Here is a 26170-nt window from a genome sequence, read left to right on the forward strand (position 1 = left end):
GTGATTGCTTGCGCCTCGTAAAATTGGCCAGATTCTGAGACGTGAGCCGCTGCTACGTGCTCACCCCTATTCGGACCCCCTATTCGTATCTGTCCTGACACCTCTGATTGGCCGGGAATTTCAGGCCTTGAATACATGAGGTAGGTACAAGGTTCATCACCATCATCAGCTTCCTCGAGCAAACTCGACAAGACGCCTCGCCTAACCGTCCGATTCTGCTCCTTCTCTTTCAGTGGGATGACAGCTGTGCCCATGGCTTATCGGACAAAACCTGATTTATCAGCTGGCTTGTAAATTCAGGTGATGACAGGAATGCGGATACCCAAGCGTTGCTTCACTCACTCACTCCCACACTCCGGCTTGCTGCGTTATATGCTCGTGATGTCATGGGCGAGGGCTCCAGAACCTCAGAGCTCCCTGACCCACAGTAAGGTAGATACTACCTAGGTATTTCTGCAAGTTGTCGACGCCCATAGGAACCTACCTACTGATCGCACCTACCCAAAGCCTACCTGGGGCTTGCTCTGGAGATGTGCTGGTCCAAGCAAGAAGCTTCAATATCACTCACTCCTAGAGGTACCTCGAATGCGTAAGGCACGAAACGACGACATCAAGCTTGGTCGTCCCTCCTTGGCAACGGCTCAAGTGAGCTAGGCAATAAGCTGGGGATAGCGGCAACGGTTTTTTAGGGCTGTCACTGCTTGAGGAATGGGCCTCTGGTGTGAAGCTTACAAGGACTCTGCCTGTTCGTCCCACCAAGCAAGGCAAGCAACTGACTCGACTGCCTCCCGGACGGGACCGGATCGGTTGATCCTTTGCTCTACTCAGCACAGAGGCCCCCTCCGTCGGACTAGTGAACCTTATAAGTCGTTGCTCACTCGTACCCTCGAAACGTCCAGAAGACAGACGTGATTGGCGCCCAGGGCATGAACAGCATACCTTAAACTTCTAGATCACTGAATCGAGTAGCCCACCATCACCAGCGCGGTTGCTCTGTACTGCTCAGCCATGCAGTACCGCCCGGTCCACAATGCCCAACCGGGAAGTGAGTTTCATATCGGGTTGACTCCAGTGAGTCGCCTTCATCATGCATCCCAGCTCTTGATACCAGAGGTTCACAGCGCCCCCCCTCCACCCCTTGGTTGTGGTTCCATGGCCCCTGCTTCTACCTTCTTAATGGCGTCACGTCACCGCTGATTTGTTCCAGTATCGATCTTCGATACCCCAGTTCTTGGCTTAGCTCTTTCTCGCGATATCTTCAGATTTGCAGTGTACACTGCCCAGGCAAGCCTCCAACACGTCCCTTTTCCAGACGTCACTCCTCGGTGGAATAGCGTGAGGGGCTTTAGGGTACTCGCACCTAGGGTGTTGTTTGAACAGTGGCATGTCTCAAAGCGAGAACGGAATACGACGGTATCAGATAATATCAATGACATCAACCAAAGCGACGGGCAGCTCGAAGCCCAAGCCAATGAAGCCAACCGTTGAGTGCAGTTCCCGCACCTCTCAACGGCCGCCGGCCTTCAGGAGGGTGTCGGACTCGACCAGCATCATAAGCGACATCTTCCGGCACCCCGACGTCGGCGAGGACAAGATCCAACACAAGATCCAGAAGGATAACGAGAAAAATCCCCCCCAAGACCTGGTCGACTTCCTTCGGAATACGACGCCGCCACCGGAGAACTACATGTCCATTCCAGAAACCTACTCCCTGTCATCGTGCTCATCCGAGCAAGTGAAATGGGCACGCCTCAACTTGTTTGGGTGGCGCAGGAAGTCCAGTCGTTGCCGAAAATCTCGGCCGATGCTAATCAAGCTCCCGGACTCGGCAGTCGCTGGGACTACGACTGACGGACACCGCTATATCGCGATCTCGATTCCCACCGAGTACGACCACCCAGAGTTACGAGCCAAGAACGAGTCGGGAGATTACCCCGGAACACCGCCGCCTCTACGCGAGGCCGCAGAGGACCCAAGTCCTCCTCCTAAAACTGCCGAGCCAAGAACCGGCCTCCCAAAGACTCTCACCTCCGACCGCGGGGTCGTCACAGTCCTGAGGCCGGTGGTGGAAGACCGCGAGTCCTCCGAAAACCTAATGCGAGTTCAGCGAAGCGGGCAACCCCGTTCCCGCGCGGCTGCCATGACTCCGCCAGTGTCCCCGACGAGTCCGTCGCCCGGACCAGCGACGAGCAGACCTCGACAGGGAGAAGTAGCCGGGGCCCCGGCGCCGCCATCCACGCGGAAGAGTATTTTCCAGCATCAGAAGCAGAAGTCCTCGTCGTCAAGCTCAACATCGGGGTTTCTCACTCCGTACATGACCCCCTCGCCCCGGCGGCGGTCGAGTCTGGGTGTAGGGCCGCCCTCTTCAAGTCGTCGCGGGTCCGTGGACAGCGCCATGATTCCCCGTCACCGCAGGGATACTTCGTCGGAGTCGAACATGGCGACACGAGCGTCCATTGCGGAGAGTGTCCTCACCAACGGCAGCGAGCCGGTCATCGTCGACGCCACGACGGCACAGAGATACGTGCCCCTGGCCGCGTCCGAGGCGGACACGAACAAGGAACCCAGCATCACCAACCCAGACACTGTCGTCTTCGCCCCGGTCGCGGAACTACCCAAAGAGTCCTCCCCAACCGCATCCCGCAGCAGCGACAACAAGAACAGAGAAGACGACAACAACGACGAAGACGACACAAACTCCGTCACCAGCGCCCCCGAGGGCCCCCTAGAGCGCCAACTCTCCCACTACCGCCGCGGCACAGGGACAGGCCCGCTAATGAACATCCTGCCCCTCAGGACATCGCAAGACGACCACCAAAAGAAGAAGAAGACGAAGAAGAACAAGCCAACGACGACACCCCCGCCGCCCAGCCCGCCCCCGCGCCTCCGGCCCTCGCCGGCCCGCCGCCCGACGCTCGTGAGCGAGGCCGACGCCCCGCCCGCCGCATGGCAGCAGCAGGCCGAGAGGTCGCGCCGCGCGTCCGTCCTGTCGGACCACCTGCAGCTCAGCCCTGTGAGGGTGGTCGCCGAGATGGAGCCGCTGTCGACCGCCCCCACCGAACCCCCGCCGCCCCAGCCGCTGGATCGTATCCCCTCCCGCTCGCAACGACGCCGCCGGGCGCCGCACGTCGAGGACGAAGAGGAGGCGGCGGAGAAAGCGGAGCGAGAGCGCGATTTCGAGGTGCGGCTGGCGCGCCTCGAGAGGCGCAGCGCTGGCGGCGGCGGGAGCGGAGACGCGTGGCTGGGCGCCATCATCCCGCTGCTCGAGAACATCGACCGGAGCCTGGCGCGGATGTCCGAGGCCGGGGCGGCGGGGTGGTCGCCGCCGCCGCGCGGGGGAGGGGGACCTGGTGACTGGCGTGGGAGGTGGGCAGGTGGAGGAGGTCGGGAACAGGAACAGGGGCAGACAGGGGAGGAGGAGGGAGAGGAACATGGTCTCGGCTCGGAAGGGGGGTCTTGGGCGGCGGTGCCGCCGCCTGGGCTGTTCCACTACCGCGGGGTGACGGGGGGTGTGCGGAAGACTGGGTTTGAGGAGCTTAGGAGGAGGCAGAACTTGGAGGAGAGGGAGGTTGAGACGAGCATTGGGATGAGGCGGCATGGTAGGGGTGGGGAGGGCGGGGAGGCGGAGCTGGGTGGCTTTTCTGATGGCTCGCTCGTCTCGGGGACGGGGACGGGGGCCGGTCGTAAGGGTGGGGGAGAAGGATCTGAGTCGGGGGATAACTTTCAGCGGCTTTTTGAGGACTTCTGAGGCTTTAATGGTTCATGGATTCGCAGGTTGGAGTTGTATGGTACTGCACATGTGGCGTTAGGTTAGGTAGTTGTAGCCCTTTGGTTGATATGGACATTCGATTGGAAAGCAAATGGGATTGCCCCAGTCCTAATCCTGATCTTACCTCTCTGCCATTAGTTTGATTCAGGGGCTACAAGGATACACAACCAAGGCATTCAAGATGAGCTCCTTGCGATAGTATCCTCTGCTGCAATGGGGGCAAATATAGCAACAAAGGGCCAAGATCGGGATGGCAGTAAACGCGTAGGGAGTATGAAGTCGACGTCCGTAATCCATTAGCATGTACCTATTTCGAAGCAACCCCGATGACCATCTATCCCGCTAAAAATGGCCTCGCAGTGATAAAAGCATTGGAATGGATAATGGTACAAGGGGACGTAGAAATTCCCGTCTAACCCTCCCAACTCCGAACGAGTTCCATGGCAAACGGGGGGGGGGGCATCTAAAGCTTCACATCTTGGAAAGAGGATCCGTCACCAGGCGATTTGCCCCCCTTCTCCTGCGAGGCATCTTCATCATCATCTTCGTCGTCATCATCATCATCATCCTCGACCGTTGCTTGCTGAGGAGACGACTGCCCCGGTCGTAGTGCCATCTTCTGCTGATCCCTCTCCTCTGCCCTGACCTTCTGCTCGTCCTGGCCGCCAGACCTGACCTTGTCCTCCTGCTCATCCTCGCTTGTATCCGACTCGTTGTCGTCACCACCCTCTTCCTTCCTCTGGGTTGCCGCACCGGTGGCGGCCTCCCCACCGTGGCTATCCCCATTCTGCACAGCCGGCGTCTCGGGCAGCTCCTTCTGCTGGGCGGCGGGCTGCACCGGAAGCGCGCCATCCTCCCCGGGCCCGGGGCGGAGAGCGTCGAGGTAGAACCTGGTGACGCCGAGGATGCGGCCGTTGGACTCGCAGGCGTCGACCCACTCGGGGCGGACGACGGGTATGTTCATCTCGACGGCCTTCTCCCACTGGACGCCGCGGCCCTCGGTGGTGACGAAGTGCGTGGTGTCGATGCGGACGCCGTCGACGAGCTTGGCGCCGATGCGGGCGACGGCGCGCGCGAGCCCCTCGCGCACGGCCGGCGGCAGGATCCCCGTCGTGATGGTGACGCCGCTGAGGTCCGTCATCTTGTGGGTGCGAACGGTGACGCGGTCGCTGGCCAGGGTCCCTGCCGTCGTGCGCAGCACCAGGTGGAACGAGTACTCGGTGTCGACGGCGAGGCCGCTGATCTTGGTGCTGTGCATCGCCAGCGGCCGCGGGATGTTGCCGGCCTTTTGCCCGTTGCGGAACAGCGCCAGCGAGATCAGGTCTGCTGTTGCCAGCTGCACCGGGTCCCACTCCAGCACCACGCTGGTCTGCGTCGCGTTGCGGCACCGCAGCACCGGCGTGGACGGCTCGGCTGAGCCAAAGGCTGCGAAGATCTGGTCCTGTAGCGCGCGGAACGCCCGCTCCGCCGCCGACTCGGACGCCTTGTTTCGCCCGACTGTGATGTCGACTATCGAGCCCGACGAGATGTCTGGAGGGAGGAGGATGGACGGGAACTCGATCTGCGGCGAAGTTGGTCAGCTCGGGAGTTTGGCTAGTGGCAACTCCTTTCCCATGGCAGGGCCTAAGAGCTCGCTCGGGAGCTGGGATGAACGTACGAGTCGCTTATCCGGGGTTAGGAGGACGGTGACGCCGGCATCGACCTTGCCGACTGTCAAGGACACGAGCATGGTCGCGGTGGTTGGTGAAACGCGCGCAATCGGCTTCGATGATATGTTATATTGCAAGATTTTCGATATAGGGTCAAAGTCGGGTAGTCGCTATTGCGCTGCAGACACCGTTGCGAGGCTGAGACAGGGAGCTATGACAGCTGGCAACGCAGTGAGATGTCGAGAAATTGATTGGGCGGGTCTCACCTCCTTACCTTCCCAGAACACGCTAGCCCTTTTTGCTCACCTTGGATATGCCCCGGCTTCAGCATCCTCAAAAATTGGTCCATAAAGTAAAGTATGTGGTATGATTTACACGATTTCATAGGGGGTATCAATTCTAGCCATATACAACAGGTCCTCATATGAAGCCTTATTACGCCGCTGTCCCCTACCAGCGAAAATCCCGTGGGCCATCCTGCTCTGAGCCTTTCTGCCCAAGCAGCGGTTTAATACGTTGGACAAATTCGCTGAAGTATCCCACTACCGTCGACAATTCCAGCTTCATGAAGCCCCGGCAATCCTTGACCCTGAATACCACAGTCCCATAGAGCTCCATAGCCTTGGCACCTCCGTCATCGGAAACGCCCGCCGCCCCTGCCGACCCAGAGTCGTCGGTCTTCCTCTCCACCGCAAGCCTCCGTCCGAATCTGTCATAGCCGTTCTGAGAGAGTGCCACCTTGAATGCATTCTTGGCCCGGGCGATTGCTTTTCTGCGTACGATGGCCTTGCTCCCGTCCATGGTGGCCAAAGAGAGCCACCATAGGGGCTCTCGTTTGGCCGAGTAGAGGGAGAGGAACATATCTGCCAGAGCGTGGCCTCTCTTTTCGAGATACTTCATGTGCAAGGGCGAGAATGTGTGCCGCTTGCAGACTTTGATTTCCACCAGGAATTCGTCGGGGTTTTGAGGCCTAAAGTACTTGACTTCATTAGGGACACCGATGTTGCCCTTCACGGCCACAGCCATGGCATCCGAACTCAGTAGTGCCGACCCGGGATGTGGAGCTTCCCGAAACGAAGGAGCGGGCGGAACGCGAGCCTTTGCTCCATTGTGAATGCCGATGTATTGCTGACTCCGTTGTTGGAGGTTGCGGGATGGTGGCAGAAGCGCTGGTCGATACGTCGCTAAGCGCCGTATGATCATGGCGACCAGGTGGGTTCCGACGGGCGCTTAACTATACACCTTGTCATAGCCACCTCTGCCAATCCAGGGGAAAGACAATGGTTGGGCAGTAAGACGTCGATGCCCTGAGAAGTTATTTATGTACTCTGTAGAGATTTAGAACCCACACTAGTCCAGTTTCTTGGTTGTAGTCCTTTTAATTGCATATATCATCTCCATATCCCCCGGACGGGAATGCTTAAACCCGGTACCCTAGTTAAACACTAATGCAACTTTGCACCGCCACTTGCCCCCAGAGATAGGTTGAGTCAGAGGACAAAAGCGCCCTTGCCCCTCGCCTTTAATCATTGCCCCTCGTCACAAACTCTTTCCTACAACCACAAAAATCACTACAACTCGACCTCACATTTAAAAGGGTCGTTGAACATTTGAGAGTATTCCCCGAGAGTACTCTATCCTCTCGAATTTTTATCACAAGTCTACTGAGAAGTTTATCTAACCAGTATGCCGAAGAACAAGGGAAAGGTGAGCCCACATCTTGTTTACCCCGCCTCTGCACTTCGATAAGCGACACCCTCAAGATCGTCATGTTAACATCCCATCCCAGGGTGGTAAAAACCGCAGAAGGGGAAAGAACGAGTCGGACAAGGAGAAGCGTGAGCTTACCTTCAAGGAAGAGGGCCAAGGTATGTTTGACAAGCAACCACCCGAGCAGAAAGGAACTCTTTGTTCCCCTTCCTGACCGGCGCTAACTCACTCCACCAACAGAATATGCCCAAGTTGTCAGGATGCTCGGCAACGGCCGCCTCGAGTCCATGTGCTTCGACGGCGTGAAGCGCCTCGCCCACATCCGCGGCAAGCTGCGCAAGAAGGTCTGGATCAACCAGGGCGACATCATCCTGCTCTCGCTGCGCGAATACCAGGACGAGAAGGGCGACGTCATCCTCAAGTACACCGCCGACGAGGCCCGTACCCTCAAGGCCTACGGCGAGCTGCCCGAGAGCGCCAAGATCAACGAGACCGACACCTTCGGCGACGCCGATGGTGACTGTGGCTTCGAGTTCGACGAGGACCGCGACAGCGAGGACTCGGACGTTGCCGTCGGCACCGACGGCAAGGAGATCGAGATCGACGACATTTAAGCCTGGCAAAAATGTACAGCGCCGCTGCCCTTCTCTTCTGGCTCTAAGGACGAGTGTTTCTCCTCGTAACCAACATCTGCTGGTTATGGGGTGGTATATCTCCCTAGAGCTCATCCTGCCAAGGGAAGCACAAAACTGTCTTCTCTCTCAAACCCCCACCGCCTGGTTCGCAAACAGGCACCGGGGTTCCCCGACAGTTGGTGGCTCGTCAGCTGGTATCGCATGGAGGGCGACGGTCATGATGGGAGGGACGTCGTGGCTTGTTAATCTCCTCTGGGGACGACGCAACTTGACTTCGCTCAGTTTATTTTACTTTTTGATCCTGCATTTTATCCTGTGAAAAGAGGAGTGGAGGCATCTTTAGCTACGCGTTTGGTGTCTGGGCACGCCAGTTTCCATAGACAGATGACGCGTAATGAAATGCTTTTTGGCCCCCCAAACGTCTTCTAACTCTACTACTGTGTCCATTCTGCACATTTGTGAGCTCGTGAAAGCCCAGAAGCTACTTCTCTCCTGGCCTAAAGCACCGGGCACTGGTCATCAACGGTAACGTCAGGCCAGCCAGGGCACTCCCAATACACGGCAAGTCCCACTGCACATGCCGGTGCATAGCGGACGTGTAATAGAAACCCATTCCCCCAAAAAGGTAACAGCCGCTCTCGATGGAAGGGCGACTGAAGACGAATAATAGAGGTGATCACTCCAAAATCCAAAACCGCGGCCAGGCAAGCCCGTAGAACCTCCCAATCGTTACGTCTCCACGCTTCATCGTTCCCACCCAGACACACACAACTCTCCCGAACGAACCTCCCCGAACAAGTTCCCATCTCACCAGTCATCATCATCATCTTCGTCATCTAGTTGAAAAACCGGGTCAGCAGCAGAAAATAGACAGCGAGAGAAGAGGAAAAAAGCCGATCGCAAAAGGGGGGAACAAAGAGGGGGAAAACTCACCACTCCGGCTAACCTTCTCCTTCCGCTTCTGCAACGCCGCAGCCAGCGCATCCGCCATCCCACCTCCGCCACCAGCCCCAGGTGCAACCCCCGCGGGCGGCAGCCCACTCCCGTGCGGGCCCGTATCGGCGGCGGCAGCGCCGCCCACCTGGGCGCTGCTGCGGTCGCGGATCTGCGTGCGGTCGACCTTCTTGAGCGACCCGATGCCGCCGGCCTTTTGGATGCCGTCCAGCACGGCCGAGCGCGCCGGCGGCGCGGCTGCCGCCAGCTGGGGCGGCACGCCCGACGAGTAGCCCGAGTCGCGGTTCGGCAGCAGGGGCGGCGGAGGCGGGATGCCGCCGGGACCACCCGGTGGCGGTGGCGGGGGTGGGGGTGGACCGCCGCCGGTGTTTGGTGGTGGGAGAGGTGGTGGAGCGGGGAGTGCGCCTGAGGACGGGAGGGGAGGCGGGGGCGGTGCGCTCGAGGAGGGGAGGGGGGGTGGCAGCGGGGCGTTTGATGCTGGGAACGGGGGCGGTTGTGGCGGCCCCTGGTTCCTGGTCGGCAGAATTGGTGGAGGCCGCGAGCTCGGTGGCGGGAGGGGCGGCGCGACCGGCGCGGGCGCCGTCTTGGGCGGTAATGGAGGCGGCATTCCGACTGGTATGGTATGCGAGGGGGCGCGCTCTCGGGCCGGTGGAGGAGGGGGACCGGCTCCGCGGCTTGGAGGTGCTGGCGGGACATTTCTCTGCCCAGTGAAAGGCGGGGGTACTCCAAACCTGTGCGCTGGTGCGTCTGGGGTGTCCTCTATCGGAGTCTTCGGTGGCCTCGGAGGCGGCGGTGGCCCCGGAGCTGCCGGGACAGCTGGGACGGCTCTGCCCAGAGCTTCGGTGCGAGCATATTTCCCGGCATCGGATATAGGTGGAGGCACTGCGTATCTTGGTCGTGCAGGCTCGGGAGGCGACTCCTGTCGAGGTGGGCTCTCCTGGTGCACTATTGGCTCGAGTTTGGCCGACCTTCTCGGGGCCGGAGGAGGTGGAGGTGCTGCCGATTTCCGTGGAGCTGGTGGGGGAGGAGGGGCATTAAGGGTGGCATCGGCATGCGGACGCTGGGCTGCACCAGCAGGAGGAGGGGGTGGTGGAGGAGCTCTCATGCCTCCTCCTGTCCCATTCGTGGGGGCTGGCGGCGGCGGAGGGGGAGCGGCTTGTCTACTCTGCTCCTGCTGCTGTCCTTGCTCCTCTTTCAGCCAGGTAACGATGAAGTCCTGGTTCTCCCGGATGAAGTCGTCGGTAAGGCCTTTTGACTTTAAGTCATCTCCAAAATGCTCCCTCCAGAACGGATCAAAGGCTTCCAGCAAGGCAAACTCCGACACAGCCCTGGGCGGGCTGTGACCGTCGTTTATGCTGCCCGATGACAGTCTCGAGTGGTGCGAGTTTGGCGGAGGAGGGAGATTGGTTCTCGGGGACTCGGGCGGAGTGGGAGCCGATGAATGCCTATGGCCAAAGATGCCTCCTAGCAAGCTATGCTTATGATGGCCGCCGCTTGTCGGTGCTGCTCCGCCGAAGGGCGTGCCCCTGGTCGCTTTGCTTGCGTTCTTCTCCCTGTCGTTCATCTTCTTCAAGAACTGCTTGGCTTCCTTCTCGTCGACAAAGGACAGGCCGGCGAGACAGTCTTCGAGCTCGAAGGTATGGAAGAAGATCCGATCTTGATTGTAATTCCAGGCCTCATAGATCTCCTGGTCCCAGACGACGCCTCGATTCGCCGGCTACAAACATGTCAGGTCCAAGCAGTCCAAGGACTCAGCGCTGCCCTCGCAATGTGACTCGACTTACCGAGATATCCACCATCTTGATCCAGTAGGTGTTGCCTACGAGGTCGTTGGCCAAGACCACGGCCCCTTGCAATCCAGTATAGGTCCATTTTGAGCGGTTGGGATAGGCGACGTAAAGCCTCGCTACGGCGACAGCTTGGATCTTGTTTGTCTGCTTGGGCACGCAGCGTTTGACAGTCTCCTTGTCGTCTTCATTGAGGATGGACGGCATCCTGAGGGCGATGGAGAGAAGAAGCGGAGGTGCGAAAAGAAGTCGATCCTCGCTTGGCACTCCCTCTCAAGCTAGACGCGCAAAAGCACACATGGAGCGAGGTTTGGGGGCGCTAGTTTGGGGGTTGCGATTGTTCGTGGTTCTTCTCGCCGATGTCCCTAGGCTGGTCGTTGGCCGGCGTGTGCGGAGGCAAGCGATTATTGGGTACCGACCTAGTTATTAGGCCGTTTGGGGGGGATTATCGATAGCTTTCTGTCTTTCGGAAAGGTAGGAATCGTTACGGAGTTCGGAAAGAATTGCGGCAAGGGTAACCAGGTTGCCTCAGCACCTTTGACGGAATTACGAAGCTACGGGCTTGCGTAGCCCAGCAAGTCATTCATAGCGTCACCGCGGTAAGCCACCCCGCTGTGCAGATAAGAAATACTGTGTGTGCATATAGCGAATGTACACTCCCTATAGATAGGTAGGCTCCCGTCTCTTAAGTTTGCAAAATGAGGAGGAAATAAGAGATGATTATCTTGAAACCAGGTTCTCTTTTCTTTTCTTTAGAAAAAATCCCCCTTATCTAACTTACCTTGTCATCTAGGTTCCTATTGCGGGTGTACATAGCTAGGTTGTCAAGTTGCGGGGCCTGCTGCGTACATGCTTACGCATTCCAGTAGAAGCAGTTTCAAGTCACTCTCCCTCCGCGTCTACGGCGACAACATTCCTCCCCAGGGCGTTGCTCCACAGCTGGACTGGGTTACAAAACACGGCCAGGAACTCGGGGGAGGTGGAAAGGCACAAATGACACGGCTTAGGATAGAAGTTTATTGGCTTTTTACTATGCTGAAGAATGTTAGGGCTGAATACGCATGTAGTCAATCAAGTCCTCCCACCCAGACTACAACGAGCAATGCAGCAGAGAAGATAGATAGCTCGGCTATTTGTTCAACTCTTGAGCCTTGGCTTTTCGCTCCTCTTTGGTGCCTTCCTGGGCAACATTGAAGTCCTTGGGCACTGCTGGCCCCGGGGCCGCCTTGTGATGCTCGAAGACACTCTCGACTCCCTCTTGAACCTTAGAACGAGCGCTATCGCCAGGCTGCTCAATAGTCAGCACCTGATGTATGTTCCCATTGACGCCAAGGGTCAAACTTACTTGCTGTTCCGGCTTCTTCTCCTGCTGCTGGGTGTTCTTTGAGGAATCCATTCTTGATCTGTCTAAGTGGTGTAGTAGGTTGGGTTTGGGGCAGTGGTTCAAGGTTATGCTAGGATTCTGCGTGGGCGGGCTTATATCTGAGGAGATGGAAGGTGGAAGTCATTATGGATGAGGCGTCTACTGTCCAACTTTATGTACCTGGATGGCGGTTTTGCTTGTACGACTACAATTACGTACCTTCCAGTGTTCCTACCTCCTGGAGTTCGATGACGTCGCGATCACGGGTTATCGTGATTGGAGACTAATTATTCTCCATGACGGGACGCACCCATTCGTCACATTCGCCACCAGCAAACCCGTTCGCCCAACCAATAGCTCTCTGCTTATGAAACTCCAGTGGTGGAATTCGCAGCCTCGCCATACTGTACATACCCGTACATAGCATGGGCCTTACTGGCCATGCTATTCCCTCGACATTTTCCCTATCCCCACGCAGAGCACGGTGCCCCGCATGTCCGCCACCAACGGACCTCAGCCAGTGAAGCTATCACTACCGCTTGTAAGACCACCCTGAGCGATCGTCGCGCGTCCTGGTTTCCAAGCCAATGCCCCTCTGACTCGCTCAATGGCAGGAGTATCAACAACACCTCTTTCAAGAGCTTAGGGCCGAGGATGAGCTCGTCATCCTTGCGCGAGGCCTCGGCCTCATGCGGCTCGTCACGAACCTCCTACACTCCTACGATGCGGCCGGCAACAACCTGATCGTCATAGTTAACGCGGAAGATCGAGAAAACGCATGGATCGGAGAAGCCCTTGCCGAACATGCCGCCATCAGCATGTCCCCCAAGGCGCGAGGGTTGACAGTCGTCAATACCGATTTCACGAGTGTCGGCGCCCGAGAGAAGATGTATGCGCAGGGGGGGATATTCAGCATCACATCCCGCATCTTAGTCGTCGACCTCCTCACGAATCTCCTGGACCCTGTGACGATCACCGGCGTCATTCTTCTGCATGCGGACCGAGTCGTTACTACATCTCTCGAAGCATTCATCTTGAGGATATACAGGCAGAAGAACAAGGATGGCTTTCTGAAAGCTCTCTCGGACAACCCAGACCCATTCACGACGGGATTCTCGCCCCTGGCTACCATGATGAGGAATTTGTTCCTTCGGAAGGCATCCCTGTGGCCTCGCTTCCACATGACTGTCGCACAGTCATTGGAGGGCAAGAAGAAGGCCGAGGTCATCGAGCTGGAAGTACCCATGACCGATGCCATGAAGGAGATCCAGACCGCAGTTATGGAATGCGTGGAAGTCAGCATCCACGAACTGAAGAAGGGAAACAGTGGTTTAGAAATGGACGATTGGAATCTGGATAGTGCTCTGTTGAAGAACTTTGACGTTATTGTCCGAAGACAGCTCGACCCTAACTGGCATCGAGTTAGCTGGAAGACCAAACAAATTGTCAACGACTTGACAGTTCTCCGAGCTATTCTTCAGTCTATCGTGGCCCTGGATGCTGTCTCGTTCCTCCAACAACTCGACACTATCCACGCCGCACATTCCCCTCAACCGGGGTCTACCAGGCAAACTCAGTCCCCGTGGCTGTTCCTTGATGCGGCACAGACCATATTCGATACCGCAAAACGGCGGGTCTATACAGGGAAGCAGAAGGCCGGGCCAGATACGAATATCGACTCCTTACGACCAGTGCTGGAGGAGCAGCCCAAGTGGGCTGTCCTAGGCGAAGTCCTTGAAGAAATTGATCGCGACCTGTATTTCGAGCCCGTCGCTCGGGATGACTCGAACGGCACGATTCTCATCATGTGCTCGGATACGAACACATGCAGGCAGCTCCGCGACTATTTACAAACCATGCACGTGCGGCCAAGGACAGACAAGGTAGTAGAGGAGTTCCACGACCCAGAAGAGGATAAGCCGTCTGCCGCTTTCATGATGCGTAGGAAGCTCCGCAACTATCTGAAGTGGAAGCGAGAGTTTGCACAGGTCAGCGCAACTTTGTTCACAGAAAACCAGAGGGCTCTGAGCGGTGCCATCGATCCGCGGACTGGGCAGGCAAGGGGACGGGCGCCGGCAAACAAGAGGCGCCGAGTAAGGGGTGGCGGAATGGTGGGCGGTGGCTCGGCTCGCCTGGATAACGGCAGCCTTGCGCAGTACTTTGAGAAGCCGGGCGAGGTGGCAGATCTCATCGCCGAGGTGCAAATCACAGAGGAAGAAGCGAAGCAAAAGGAGGACATTGTCGCCGATCCCCTTGAGGACATGGACGATTACTACCAGATGTACGAGATGAAGGACCTTGTCGTCATCCACGCCTACGACGGGGACCAAGACGAACATGTGCTCGAGGAGGTCAAGCCAAAGTACATCATCATGTACGAGCCCGACGCATCGTTCATCAGGCGCGTAGAGGTCTACCGGTCCTCGCACAACGACAGGAACGTCAAGGTCTATTTCATGTACTACGGGGGATCCGTCGAGGAGCAGCGGTACCTGTCGACCGTTCGGAGGGAGAAGGACTCGTTCACCAAGCTGATCAAGGAACGGGCAAGCATGTCGCTCGTGATGACGCTGGACGCTCACGGCGTCGAGGACCCGCAAGAGGCCTTCCTCCGGACAGTCAACACGCGCATCGCGGGTGGCGGCCGACTGGCGGCAACCGCGCAGCCGCCGCGTGTGGTGGTGGACGTGCGCGAGTTCCGCTCGTCGCTGCCGTCCCTGCTCCACGGCCGGTCGATGGTCATCGTGCCGTGCATGCTGACGGTGGGCGACTATATCCTCAGCCCGAGCATCTGCATCGAGCGCAAGTCGGTCAGCGACCTCATCAGCTCCTTCAAGGACGGGCGGCTCTACAGCCAGGCCGAGACCATGTTCCAGCACTACAAGTCGCCGATGCTGCTCATCGAGTTCGACCAGAACAAGTCGTTCACGCTCGAGCCGTTCGCCGACCTGTCGGGCTCCCTCAGCAGCGTCAGCGCCGCCAACCCGGGCGCGTCGGACCTGCAGAGCAAGCTCGTGCTGCTGACCCTGGCCTTCCCGCGGCTGCGCGTCATCTGGTCCAGCTCGCCGTACGAGACGGCCGAGATCTTTGAGCGCCTCAAGGCCCAGGAGCCGGAGCCGGATCCCATCGCGGCGGTGCAGGCCGGCCTCGGTGGGGGGGCTGCGGCCATGGCAGTCGACGAGCAGCCGTTCAACATGGAGCCGCGCGAGATGCTGGCCGCGGTGCCGGGGGTCACGCCCAAGAACGTGGCGAACCTGACGCTCGAGACGGAGAACGTCAAGGAGGTGGCTAACATGGCGGTCGAGGAGCTGGAGCCGCTTGTCGGGCGCGAGGCGGCGAGGCAGATACATGGGTTCTTCAATAAGGATTTGATTGAGGATGACGATTGAGTGGGTTTACCTTGATGGGCCATGGGTTTTTTGAGTGCCTTGATGACAAGTGATGACACGGGGTGGAATGAATTGAGTGGGTTTACCTTGATGGGCCATGGGTTTTTTGAGTGCCTTGATGACAAGTGATGACACGGGGTGGAATGAATACCTCGATGTACCACTAGATAAAGAGTTTAGGGGCAATTCATGTACTGGGAGCTACATGCTTGGTCGGGGTTCAAGATCGAGCAGTTCCACTTCTGGATATCTCTGTTCTTCTCTCAAGTTACCACCAGGACGGGTGCATGGCAGACTCCGTCCAGTCGATGGGTCTGTGTGTCACGGGATCTTGTAAGATTGATTGCAGAGATTGATTGCAGATTGATTGCAATCAGATGAGATAATCTGGCAATGCCTCCCTCCTGTTTCAGAGTGAGGTGCCGCAACTCTGCAACCATCACAATATTGAACCATATGGTGGATAGTAGCACATCCATTGTGAAGATTTACAGCTTTATCTGTCTGTCTATCATTCAACCCGCCATCCCTGTCATGACAATCCCATAAGCAAAGCCATTCGTTTCCTCGTAATGCTGTGGTAGTGCTTTTTGAGCCGGGGGGGTATCTCGAGGGTTTCGTCCCATTTAAAAAGAAGAAAAAAAGAAAAAAAGGCAACACGTCAATGGAAAAAAAGAAGCAGATCATCCCATCTGTCCATCATAGGACTGCGCCCCCGCTTCTTTATACCACTGCGCGATGTCTCCTCCCCATGCCCCCCGAGCTCCGTCGCGAGCCGCCGCAGTAGCCGCAGGTCAGGCAGCTGACGAGGATCTCGAGGAAGCTGACGACGCCGCTGATGATGGCGTGCAGGATGCCACCAATGCCGCTGATGACGGCCATGATGCACGAGCCGACGGCGCGGAACAGGCCAGTGATCTACGGGGGGTGTTAGTCTGGGGGTCTGATCTGTCTGGAGGTGATGAGATGGTGAAGAGGACTTACGCAAGAGACGACGGCGCCCATTTTGGCAGTTTGTTGTTGGTTTGATTTGGAGTGTGGTGGTGTAAAGTGGTGTCGAGATGTGAGATCAGGAGTTATCAGTGAAGTTTGCAGATGTGTTTATGATGCTTTGTGTTATAGGAGTAGATTCAATAGCAGAGGGAGAGGGCAACTCGCTCTCTTAAATAAGGTCATGATCTATTACGCTGTGCGACGAATACCTGTTGAATGCTGGATTGCAGGAACTACCAAACATGGACAATGACGTCAAGAGAGAATCACCAATGGACCGGCCTGGCCAACCATGTTCTTTACTATGTATAGTGTAGCGAAAGTGTGGGTGGGAAGGACTGTGACTCGTCAGTAAGATTACCCCCAAGCGTAAATGGGCCAGATTGGGTCTTGCACCCAAGCATGTTTCATGGCATGAGGAAAACTCTTTGGAACCATGCATGCGATGAGGTAAGTAGCTATGATGACGTCGTTGACGGCTTAATGCATACCCCGAAATTTGAGGCTCTGCGGGACCCAAACGGTTGGTGACAGGTTGGCGGTACGGGGCCACTTTTCAACCGGTTTAAGGCCTGAGCTCCCCAGTGCCTGTGACCCCAACCGAGTGACGAAGGCTCCCATTCCAGTTCTCGTTGTTTACATCATTGACTTATTACAGAAAGGTCGTTTGACGAGAGGAGATCCACCTATCCCATCTGGAATATGGAACATTATGTACATACATATATGTATATATCCGTACATGTACATACAATATGACGCAATCACTATCCGGCTGTTCTGCCGCCAGATGTAACTTAACGCCGGTCTATATGCAATGCAGTGCCCGAGTTTGAGAGAGACAACCAATAACGCCGCCATGCTCGATACCCAAACAAGAAGAAAAGGCCATTACATTAGACAAGGCTTCAAAACCACTTCTTCGTTGGCTTAGTCGACGCCGCCTTCAGCATGTTGATCTGGCGCAGCTTCTCCCTGTTCCTCGCATCCAGCAAGCCGCCGGTCCCGTCGTCGGCGTACCAGTGGTTTCGGTCCTGTGTCCGCATAGAACCGCCCATTTTGACCCGCTGCACCTTGCGCAGCTTCACCAGGCCATACCAACAGATGACGATGGACATGATGGCAGACACTCCCGAGACGGTGCCGAAGCCCCAGTTCTTCTCCTCGATGAAGTTTTCGAGGTTCATGCCGTAGAGTCCCGCCAGGAAGGTCCCCATAGCCAGCCCCAAGGTGCCGATGCTGAACTTGAGCTCTAGCAGCATGAGGGAATTCCGGTTGGCGTCTAGAATGGCACGAATACTAACACGGAGAGGTTAATGGCAATGTCGGGAAAAGGGGTCCCCCAGTTAGATGCCTACATTTCTTCGGTATTCCTGATGCTTGACACCAGATTACTGGCTTCCTGGGCAACCTCGTCGCAAATCTTATTGTAGGACTCTAGGAGCATCTCAATCTCAGTGTGGTCATCCTCTCCACGATATAGATCATGAGTCTTCTCGGTGAGGTACATATCTGCGAGATCGTCGTCGGCCTCTAGCAACTCTTCTATGGCATCGCGTACGAGCTTGGCTTTCTGCTCGAAGGTGCTGACCTTCTTGGAGAGCACGAGTAGGATCCTGAGCTTGTCCCGGTCGATATCGTCCTCGAGCTCGCTGAGAATACGGATGACCGGCGCCTGCACAGTCTCGAATTCGGCCTCGAGTTCTGTTGTTACGGATGTGAGAACGGCCTCGAGAGCTCGGAATTCGTACGGAAGCCCGCCGGCACTAGGTGCCTGCTTCTGCTGTAGCTTCCCTTGTAAATCGTACATGAAGGCCGACTGCGGGTACGAGGTCCTGGTCCCAAAGACATCGAAGAGAAGGACGCGGTCGGACTTAATCAGGACTTTCAGATGGAGGAGGTTGAGGAGAATGACGGAGGGTCGGACAAGAATATGCGGGAGATTGGATGCGTCGATTTTGCGGAGGTCGCGGGGCAGGAGGCCATACTATCAAGCTTGTCAGCACCGTCGGGTCGTGCTCGATATACCCCCTTTCCCCATACCTTAGCAATAAGCTCGCTCTTCTTGAACTCGCCATCAGTCAGGATTACCTCCCCGTTCTCGTCAACCTCAGTGCACCGTAAACGAGGCTCCAGGGCGGCCTTAGCAGCCTGTGTACGGCTGGGACTGAATATGGAGCCCGGGCCTCCTCTCTCGTCTCGCGACGGTAGGTCTTCCGGGTTCAGCGGCCTCGGCTTCCCAGTTGCTCGACCCCAGAGCATCTCGCGCCACGACGGTCTGCATATTGCGCTTGGCATGCGGTCCGAGGACAGATATCGCTGTGTGTTCGGAACCCTCGACGTCTTCGCCCTGTCGACCGGGGAGCGCTGCTTTTGAAATGACTTTGGAAGAATCGCATCGAGGTCCCAGAGTCCGGCTTGCATTACCGCACTCTTCTTCGGCTTGGAAGTACACAGGGTCCTTGTCCATTGCCTTGATTGCCTGGCCATGTTGCAGGGAGGCTGCTGGAGAAGGGCACCGGAGCTGGCGCGGAGAGTGCACTTAACGCCATGGTTTGTATCGAAGAAGGATAAACCTTGGGATTGAGCACGAAGGAACCGGAGGAGGGAAGGTGAGGGTGCCGGGGTGCTCAACGCCCCTGGCATTGCTGTAGCGACTCAGGCGATGCTGTCACTAAGCTCATGCTCCACAGGAGAGGAAGGAGAATCTGCAGGAAAAGAACGTCAAAAGCTTCCGCATTTAGTGATAATGATGCGTACACGCCTACAAATTTGGAGGAGGAGAGTCACGTGGAGAAAAACCTCGCCGGACGCTCCCTACATATGTGCTTCTTCATTGGTCTAAATCACCCACCAATCAAGGCAATGCAAAATTCTTGGCGCCAACTCCATCTGCTTCTACTATCACGTGCCGCGTTTCTCGGTCGACCCCAGCAGCCCAGCTTAAGGCAGACCACGACAGATTCTTGGCTGCTGTCTTCTGGTGACAATCCATGGGCGAGACGACAAGGCTGTCTGGACAACGAGGTCTGGGAAGCTAAAGGCGAAGACGCGGCAAAGCCACGCAGCCCAACCAACCGCCGGCCCTGACGGGTCCTGCCGCTCACCCACACTTATATCGGATGCGGCGCCAGCCTGGCCCAGCCAAAGGCGGCAGTTTTCCAAGAGTGGCCCCTAGGTGACGAGGAGTGCTCCGCCGCCATATTGAAACCCGCGTGACCAGGGCGCTCTTATCCGCTTTTGTACACGACCAGCCATTGTCGAGGTCCCATTGTACCTTGTCTAACCTTGCAGACCCAATGTTGGTTTGAAGACCCGTGAGTATTGAGTTGGTAGGATTGAGTGCTTATGAGCTAGCTGCCTGTCTGCAAAGATATTCTCTCGCCTCCTTGGCCTGATTATTAATTCTCTCGCGGTCAGTAGTTCCCCGCCGCAACTGACAGCATCGCGGAACGAGCAGCACGACCGGTTCCGGGCCAGCACTGTATCGACCAAGGTCCAACTTCAAGTACCTAGCCGCATCGGGGTTGGAAGGATCGCAAGTATTTATCATGAGGGTCTCGGGGTCATCGTCGTCGGCAGGGCTGACAAGATGATCGAAGGTGATGCCATACCCGTCGACGCTGCTCAACGTTAGCGTGGATTCATTGGATAGAGGGCGACTGACGCACGTATGCTCCCACGGCTCGCACTCGCCGTATTTTCCGCGGAATGTATTGTACTGGTACAGTGGAACGAAGTCAGATGCATGTTGTGGGTTTGCATCGCGGCCGTAGAGTTGCTTGAATGCCATCTTGGCGAACCGAAGTCCTGCCTCGTCGAAGTCAACCATAGACGTCAAATGTTCTGACATTTTGGTACCGTCACCAAACACTTGGTTGATCGTCTCGTTCAAGCCACTTAATTGGATCCTGAGCGGCTTGTCCGGCTGGGGATGATGGTTGGGATGCTCAGGGTCATGCGGGAGAATAAGTCTGGCTGCCAAAGTGGTTCGAAGTCAGTATGGTGGAGGTAGGGCACATGCCTTATGCCAAACATAAGAAATTGGATTGGAGTCTATTGATTAGGCAGAGACTCTCTCTACTTGTGTGAATATACTGCGTAGTACGGATTACACACATGCTCTATCTGGCCCTGGCAGTGACAGCGACTAACTGGCCAATCATATTCCTTCAAACCCATGCGCTTCCCCTCACTCATCCGCTGCGTGCTTGGAGTCGTACATAGGACCGGCTCAATCCAATGATATCTCACTGCCTGTCCCGATACTGTGGTAGAGTGGGTAGGTGGCGCGCCGCCTTCCTAGACACATAGCCATGTCGCTCGCTCATCTCTTCTGCTCATCAGGTCCCTTCCAAAGTGAGTCTCCAGACTGCCCCCTCCACTCTACATGCTGCTTCGATTCCGTTTCTACCCTTCAAACTTTCGTTTTTATTTCCATCCTAGGGCCTTCGGATTGGTCGCTCTCCCGTACCAACAAATCAGTAACTTAGCATCGCAGACAGCATACCGGCTCTAGCCAATCGCGTTATAGGCAGTATTCGGGAGATTGATAGCTGCTCTTGGTTAATCGGGGGAAAGCTTGTGCTATCCCGCTAGTCCTCCCCATCACTCGATCGTCCATCATGGGCTGATGGAAAAGGGGCATTCTTTATCCTCTCAGACGCCCATGATCCAGTGCCAGACTCACAGCCACTTCCGGAAGATACACCCAACTTCCAACCCCAAGGCCTTCGGTTTGCACCGCTCTCCCACCCCATCAGCTTAGTCTATTCTGCTGGCAGCTCAGCAGCTGTATGGCGCGCTGGAGACACCTTTATCAAGGTCCGTTTTATCGGCAGCGACCGGGCAAATATTACGAGAGAGCACACCACTCTGGAGTTTATTCATGCCAAGAAAGACCAACAACCCCTAGGCTTCGATATCCCCAATGTCCTTTACCAGGCTGAGTGGGATAACCGGTACTATATCGTCCTCGGCCGTGTGCCCGGCCAGACTCTCGCCGAGGCATGGCCTACCATGGATGAGACCCTGCGGCAGTATTGCATCGGCCGTGTCGCCGAGATCTGCAAGGAGATGGCTGAATGGAAGGGGGACGCTATTTCCGGCGTTGACGGGAGGGAGTTAGCGGACGCTATTCTAGCGAGAAATGACACCCCAGAGTCTTTCGCCCCGCAGCGTCTGCTCGAACACTGCGCCAGGATGGGCATGAATACCTCGTCCAAGCTTGTTTTCTATCACAGCGATCTGGGCCCAACAAACATACTTGTCGATCCCGCTACACGCGCCTTGGGTATTATCGACTGGGAAACCGCTGGCTATGTCCCGAGAGAATGGATAAGAACCAAGTTTCACTTGTCGTCTGGAATGGACTTTCCCAGTGGGGAGGAGAGCTGGAAGTCGGACTGGCGTCGCTTGGTTGCCCGCAAGTTGGCCGAGCTGGGATTCAAAGAAGTTATCGACGGTTGGGTGGAGTCTGGTCCAATGGCGTGATTCACGGGTAGAGACTCCTAGAGAGCGCGCTGGTGCCGCCGACTACCTCGCTATTCACCAGCAGCGAGGTCTGCCTGCGCATTTGACCGCTGCACCACGGCTATAGGCTAAGCCCTATTACAGTCTCCCTAGCCGCGCGCTATGGTATTTGTTAATTGATGATGCTCCACTGTTAGTGCCATTATTGGCGCCAACTTTCTACGTACCGCACACGATTATCTGATAACTTCTTGGACGAACGTAAGTCCTCACCTGGCAAACTTGATTACCCAATTCTGGTCTCACAGGTGGCCATCCACCTATTCTGCTGCTATGACTGCCATTAGACGGCGGGGTTTGCACGAATTCTCTTGCAGAGAATTCATATCACCGTATTCGGAGAGTTGAAGGTCCAGTTTCTGGACACAACACCAAGGCATCTCTCTGTCACTTCGTGTTTTCTACCCACCGAGCTATCCAAATGGAATTAACGCCCATCAAGATCCGGGGGAAAGGTCCACGGAAGAAAGGATTCAGGCCGCCCCAACCAAAGAGAAAACAACCACTATCCGGCGGGGCTACGACAACTACGCCGAAGAGACGCAAAAGGAAGGCAAGGGCGGCCACCCCGATAGAACGGCTCCCCCTCGAGATCCTGGAGCGCATCTTTCACCTGTCATCGAACCTCAGCCTCCCCCGTGCCAGCCTGCGGATCGGCTATCACCTCTCGGCCCGCTCATTCCTCCTCGAGCTGCTGGTCTCCGCCTTCGCGCCCACCTGGGACGTCTGGTTCGGCTGCACGCGCGGGCCCGAGGGGCGGCTTCAGTCGTACTACGGCTACGATACGGACGAGCGGAGGATAGGGGGCGACCCTGACTTGCAGGTGAGGAATGCTTTCGACGCTGAAAGTTAGGCCTTGCATGTATGTATGCATGCATGTATATATGTGTAAGCTGACTGTACCTCTCCCTTCGTGCAGAGCGATGTTCTCGCCTGCCCATGGGCCACGCTCCCCCGGATCCTCGACGCCTTGCAAATCTGGTACGGGCGGCACGGCCGCGGCCGGTACTACGAACACGTGAGTCTCCAATGCCAACCGTGGACGCCAGGACCTCCGCTCCCCATTCCCTGCCCACCCCTCCATGAACCCCACCCGGGAGGGTTCGACCACGTCAAATCGATCCACGCCTGCTTCGAGGCAGACTGGCAGCTCTTCGCGGCCCGGCACGACTGTCGGACGCCGACCTGGGCGACGACGCACCTGGGCGTCCATCCGCGCGCCCGCCTGCCCGAGGACGCCGTCGCGGGGCCCTTCGACTGGGAGAAGGCGCGGCGGCTGTTCTGGCTGCGCGGCGCCGGCGCGGCGCTCGCGCCCGGCGAGGCCTGCTGCTGGGAGCTGACCAGGCAGGGGTTTGACGGCATGATGCGCCTCGACGACGACGCGCTGGCCCTGTGCCTGGCGAGGCTGTACGAGAGCTGGGACGTCTTCGCCGGGGACTGGCCCGAGCACGTCCAGGAGGAGGTCCTGGTCGGCCTCGAGGCGCGGCTCCGCGATCCGGGGAACAGGCTCCCGATGGCGTGCGGGTTTGTGTTCAGGGTCTTGTCGCGGTGTATGGCGGGGCGGTTGTAGGGGATCGGGCAATAGATCGGATTTTTTATAATATATAAATTCAGGATTCATAATGGACGTCATGTGTTGCTGAATTCGTTCCCGTGGTTTGGTGGTGGCTGAGAAGAGCCACCAGGAGTGATACATAGTGTCGTGATAGTGCCAGGGGACCGCTATGAAGTGACCAGCAACGCATGAGAACAAGTTGGGAGGCTGACTGATACAGTCCAATATGATTAAAGAGTCGAAGCATGTACCACGGTCAGGCCCTCAGTAAATTCCGAGAGTGTGTTTGCCAGGGGGGGGAGCCAAGGGGCGACGGGGGAACATCGCCGCCGAGAGTAAAAAAAAAAAGGATATCGATTCCAAGTCGTGCAATTTCCGGGTTTGCTATTACAATATCTTTAACAATACAGACCTGACCAGACACACACACACCCCTTAGCTATTCCTCAGTATCCCCACCAACCCGCGCGCCTTTCTCCCCAACGAGGCCCCATACCCAACCTCCACGACGCCCCTGGCGAACCGCCAGCTCCTCTCCTGATCGCCGACGGGGTACCGGATAGGCGGCGGGATGGCCGTCCGCGCGCCCGCCCACCACAGGCGGTCTTCGCACACGGCCTTTACGTTGCACAGGCCCCTGAGCCCCTCGTCGCCCGCGAACCGGCCGTACCCGGACCCGCCCGCCCCGCCGAACGGGAGCTGCACGGCGTAGAAGGCCGCGAAGTCGTTGACCGCCACCATGCCGGCGCGCAGGCCGCGCGCCACCTCGCGGACCGCGGGGTCACGCTCGGCCCCGAACACGGCCGCGCCCAGCCCGAAGGGCGCCGCGTTCGCCATCGCCACGGCCGACGCCGCCGACGCGTCTGGGGCGCGCATCAGGCACATGATAGGACCGAAGCACTCCTCCCGCGCGATCGCCATGTGCGGCGTGACGTCTGCGACGAGCGTCGGCGAGAAGTAGTGGCCGGACGGGTGGTCCGGGTGGGCGAAGCGCCTCCCGCCCACGAGGACCCTCGCGCCGAGGAGAGCGGCGTCGTCGAGAAGGGACTCCAGCCCTGCAAAGGAGGCGTCCGAGATCATGGCGCCGACGTCGGCGTCGGGGCCGAGGCGCAGGGCGCGCACGCGCGGCTCGAGGAGCGCGACGAGCCGGTCGTAGATGGCGGGGCCGGCGATGATGCGCTCGATGCCGATGCAGTTCTGGCCGCTGGCCTGGAAGGTGCCGCGGAGGAGGATCTCGACGATGCGCGGCAGGTCGCCGGCCGCCGAGTCCAGCACGAGGCAGGGGTCCTTGCCGCCCAGCTCGGCGACGAGCGGGGTCAGCGCCTTGGCCGCGGAGGCGGCCACCTTGTGGCAGACGGCGCGGGACCCGATGAAGGTGATGTGCGAGATGCCCGGGTGCGCCGTGATGTGGCCGGCCGTCTGCGGCCAGCACACTACCGTCTGGATCAGAGTCGGGTCGTGCCCGTGGGCGATCAGGGCGCCGCGCGCGATGCTGGTGAAGAATGCGGCGCTCCAGGCGGTCTGCTCCGAGACCTTGACGAGGATGGCGTTCCCGGCGAAGATGGCGCTGATCACGGGGCCGATGAAGTTGTGGAAGGGGTAGTTCCACGACACCAGGGCGGCCACCAAGCCGAGGGGCTCGTAGTGCACAGTATTCCGCTTGTACATCATCAGCAGGTTTGTGGGCCTCCTTGAAGGGCGCAAAGCCTTCTCGCCGTGCTTGATCGTCCACTGTAGCTTCTCGACCGTGACCAGGATCTCGCCCAGCTGGGCGTCAACCATAGTCTTGCCCGAATCTAGGCAGGCGACGCGGCATATCTCCTCCTGGTTGTCGAGAACGTATTGTAGGATGCTGCGGAGCACCGCGCGGCGGTCGCGGAACGTCGTCCTGCACCAAGTCGCCTGCGCCGCATGCGCCTGCTCGACTGCGCGGTCGATCGCGGCTGGCGTCGATGGGTTGACGAATCCCAGGAACTGGCCCGTCGCGGGGGCGTAACACTGGATGGCCGTGGTGCCGGATTTCTGCATAAGAACGTTAGCCACGTTGAACGACCACCGCATGCCGGGGTTGTATAAGACACCTACCTTGATGCTCGGCTGATCGAGGAATTCAACTTTCTCTGGTAGCTTTGGGGAAGGCACCTTGTAACGGATAGGTTGGTCCCTCTCTCCCCCTAACGTGATCCATAACGCCAGAGCAGCAAAAGCCGTAAATAGGGCTTTCCAGACGAATGACGGGACGTCAGGGACGTCGACTAATCTGGAAGTTAGCCCCTGTTAGCAAAACCAAGCTCGAGCTGGAGAATGTCCGGCTTAAAATAGCGAAAACGTACGGTACGAGTTCCAAGACGGAACGAAGTTGCTGAAGCAACCCGTCCAGAGCTTCCGACGCCATCACACTAGCAGTGGCTGAGACTAGTCGCTAAAATCAAAGGGGGAAACGAGCGAGGCTGGAGCCTAGGCTGAGGGCTCACAACATAGAGGTAGGTATCGGGGGATCTTGGATCGTCCTGAGAAGCAGTCCGGCGCAGTTGAGGTTGATTGCGCATGATCGCCCTGGGCAAAGCTCTGCTGATTGGCCAATGCCCCTTTCCACCCATGCAAGCTTTCCCGGTGTTGTGGGTCTACGACATGCCGCTTGAGGAAACATCAGACCAACTCCTCTTGGCAGAGGCAGGAGAGCCTCAGTGCAGTCACGAGTCATCGATAGATATTTGGATGCAAGAGCAACACAAACCTACTGACAAGAGCTTTTTTCCCTATTCTCCTCTAGTCTGCTGACTATTACCTCGTCCTCTAGCACTCGTCTTCGTATATACACTGGGAGATGCAAA

General features: G+C 57.5%; 14 protein-coding genes across 14 annotated transcripts; 5 read left to right on the forward strand and 9 right to left on the reverse strand.

Annotated features, from left to right (window-relative positions):
* Window positions 1–1030: 1030 nt before the first annotated feature.
* Window positions 1031–2729, forward strand: QBC33DRAFT_513754 (uncharacterized protein; the record flags this gene model as incomplete). Its single annotated transcript, XM_060426004.1, has 3 exons — window positions 1031–1045; window positions 1421–2602; window positions 2688–2729. The coding sequence occupies 3 exons, from the start codon at window positions 1031–1033 to the stop codon at window positions 2727–2729; spliced, it is 1239 nt and encodes a 412-aa protein (XP_060285038.1).
* A 1209-nt stretch (window positions 2730–3938) lies between these two features.
* QBC33DRAFT_533819 (uncharacterized protein) lies at window positions 3939–5632 on the reverse strand. The gene is made up of 2 exons (XM_060427491.1): window positions 5427–5632; window positions 3939–5330 (listed from the first exon to the last, which is right to left on the reverse strand). The coding sequence occupies exons 1-2, from the start codon at window positions 5496–5498 to the stop codon at window positions 4233–4235; spliced, it is 1170 nt and encodes a 389-aa protein (XP_060285039.1). The 5' UTR covers window positions 5499–5632; the 3' UTR covers window positions 3939–4232.
* A 118-nt stretch (window positions 5633–5750) lies between these two features.
* On the reverse strand, window positions 5751–6738 carry QBC33DRAFT_533820 (uncharacterized protein). Its single transcript, XM_060427492.1, has one exon. The coding sequence runs from the start codon at window positions 6619–6621 to the stop codon at window positions 5869–5871; it is 753 nt and encodes a 250-aa protein (XP_060285040.1). The 5' UTR covers window positions 6622–6738; the 3' UTR covers window positions 5751–5868.
* A 215-nt stretch (window positions 6739–6953) lies between these two features.
* Window positions 6954–8182, forward strand: QBC33DRAFT_533822 (putative eukaryotic translation initiation factor 1a protein). Its single transcript, XM_060427493.1, has 3 exons — window positions 6954–7125; window positions 7208–7286; window positions 7369–8182. Exons 1-3 carry the CDS (start codon window positions 7105–7107, stop codon window positions 7740–7742), a joined length of 474 nt encoding a protein of 157 aa, XP_060285041.1. The 5' UTR covers window positions 6954–7104; the 3' UTR covers window positions 7743–8182.
* Window positions 8183–8236: 54 nt separating this feature from the next.
* On the reverse strand, window positions 8237–11059 carry QBC33DRAFT_361870 (WH1-domain-containing protein). The gene is made up of 3 exons (XM_060423927.1): window positions 10924–11059; window positions 10502–10869; window positions 8237–10434 (listed from the first exon to the last, which is right to left on the reverse strand). The coding sequence occupies exons 2-3, from the start codon at window positions 10709–10711 to the stop codon at window positions 8617–8619; spliced, it is 2028 nt and encodes a 675-aa protein (XP_060285042.1). The 5' UTR covers window positions 10712–10869; window positions 10924–11059; the 3' UTR covers window positions 8237–8616.
* A 443-nt stretch (window positions 11060–11502) lies between these two features.
* QBC33DRAFT_533828 (uncharacterized protein) lies at window positions 11503–12106 on the reverse strand. The gene is made up of 2 exons (XM_060427494.1): window positions 11850–12106; window positions 11503–11792 (listed from the first exon to the last, which is right to left on the reverse strand). The coding sequence occupies exons 1-2, from the start codon at window positions 11898–11900 to the stop codon at window positions 11634–11636; spliced, it is 210 nt and encodes a 69-aa protein (XP_060285043.1). The 5' UTR covers window positions 11901–12106; the 3' UTR covers window positions 11503–11633.
* On the forward strand, window positions 11933–15741 carry QBC33DRAFT_533832 (uncharacterized protein). The gene is made up of 2 exons (XM_060427495.1): window positions 11933–12408; window positions 12482–15741. Exons 1-2 carry the CDS (start codon window positions 12361–12363, stop codon window positions 15254–15256), a joined length of 2823 nt encoding a protein of 940 aa, XP_060285044.1. The 5' UTR covers window positions 11933–12360; the 3' UTR covers window positions 15257–15741.
* Window positions 15407–16375, reverse strand: QBC33DRAFT_533833 (uncharacterized protein). The gene is made up of 2 exons (XM_060427496.1): window positions 16241–16375; window positions 15407–16174 (listed from the first exon to the last, which is right to left on the reverse strand). The coding sequence occupies exon 2, from the start codon at window positions 15941–15943 to the stop codon at window positions 15578–15580; it is 366 nt and encodes a 121-aa protein (XP_060285045.1). The 5' UTR covers window positions 15944–16174; window positions 16241–16375; the 3' UTR covers window positions 15407–15577.
* On the reverse strand, window positions 15980–16261 carry QBC33DRAFT_557594 (uncharacterized protein; the record flags this gene model as incomplete). Its single annotated transcript, XM_060429815.1, has 2 exons — window positions 15980–16174; window positions 16241–16261. 2 exons carry the CDS (start codon window positions 16259–16261, stop codon window positions 15980–15982), a joined length of 216 nt encoding a protein of 71 aa, XP_060285046.1.
* Window positions 16376–17157: 782 nt separating the features above from the next.
* QBC33DRAFT_448527 (mitochondrial inner membrane magnesium transporter mrs2) lies at window positions 17158–18895 on the reverse strand (the record flags this gene model as incomplete). The annotated part of the gene is made up of 3 exons (XM_060424474.1): window positions 17158–17548; window positions 17608–18236; window positions 18293–18895. The coding sequence occupies 3 exons, from the start codon at window positions 18893–18895 to the stop codon at window positions 17158–17160; spliced, it is 1623 nt and encodes a 540-aa protein (XP_060285047.1).
* Window positions 18896–19171: 276 nt separating this feature from the next.
* QBC33DRAFT_533841 (uncharacterized protein) lies at window positions 19172–20212 on the reverse strand. Its single transcript, XM_060427497.1, has one exon. The coding sequence runs from the start codon at window positions 20100–20102 to the stop codon at window positions 19596–19598; it is 507 nt and encodes a 168-aa protein (XP_060285048.1). The 5' UTR covers window positions 20103–20212; the 3' UTR covers window positions 19172–19595.
* A 353-nt stretch (window positions 20213–20565) lies between these two features.
* Window positions 20566–21972, forward strand: QBC33DRAFT_606278 (kinase-like domain-containing protein; the record flags this gene model as incomplete). The annotated part of the gene is made up of 2 exons (XM_060432300.1): window positions 20566–20608; window positions 20892–21972. 2 exons carry the CDS (start codon window positions 20566–20568, stop codon window positions 21740–21742), a joined length of 894 nt encoding a protein of 297 aa, XP_060285049.1. The 3' UTR covers window positions 21743–21972.
* Window positions 21973–23624, forward strand: QBC33DRAFT_606292 (uncharacterized protein). The gene is made up of 2 exons (XM_060432301.1): window positions 21973–22604; window positions 22701–23624. Exons 1-2 carry the CDS (start codon window positions 22203–22205, stop codon window positions 23349–23351), a joined length of 1053 nt encoding a protein of 350 aa, XP_060285050.1. The 5' UTR covers window positions 21973–22202; the 3' UTR covers window positions 23352–23624.
* On the reverse strand, window positions 23625–26038 carry QBC33DRAFT_361961 (uncharacterized protein). Its single transcript, XM_060423928.1, has 3 exons — window positions 25670–26038; window positions 25422–25596; window positions 23625–25358 (listed from the first exon to the last, which is right to left on the reverse strand). Exons 1-3 carry the CDS (start codon window positions 25729–25731, stop codon window positions 23772–23774), a joined length of 1824 nt encoding a protein of 607 aa, XP_060285051.1. The 5' UTR covers window positions 25732–26038; the 3' UTR covers window positions 23625–23771.
* Window positions 26039–26170: the final 132 nt, after the last annotated feature.

This window comes from Phialemonium atrogriseum (assembly GCF_030411735.1).
Source record: "Phialemonium atrogriseum strain 8032-3 unplaced genomic scaffold QBC33scaffold_8, whole genome shotgun sequence".
NCBI lineage: Eukaryota > Fungi > Ascomycota > Sordariomycetes > Cephalothecales > Cephalothecaceae > Phialemonium > Phialemonium atrogriseum.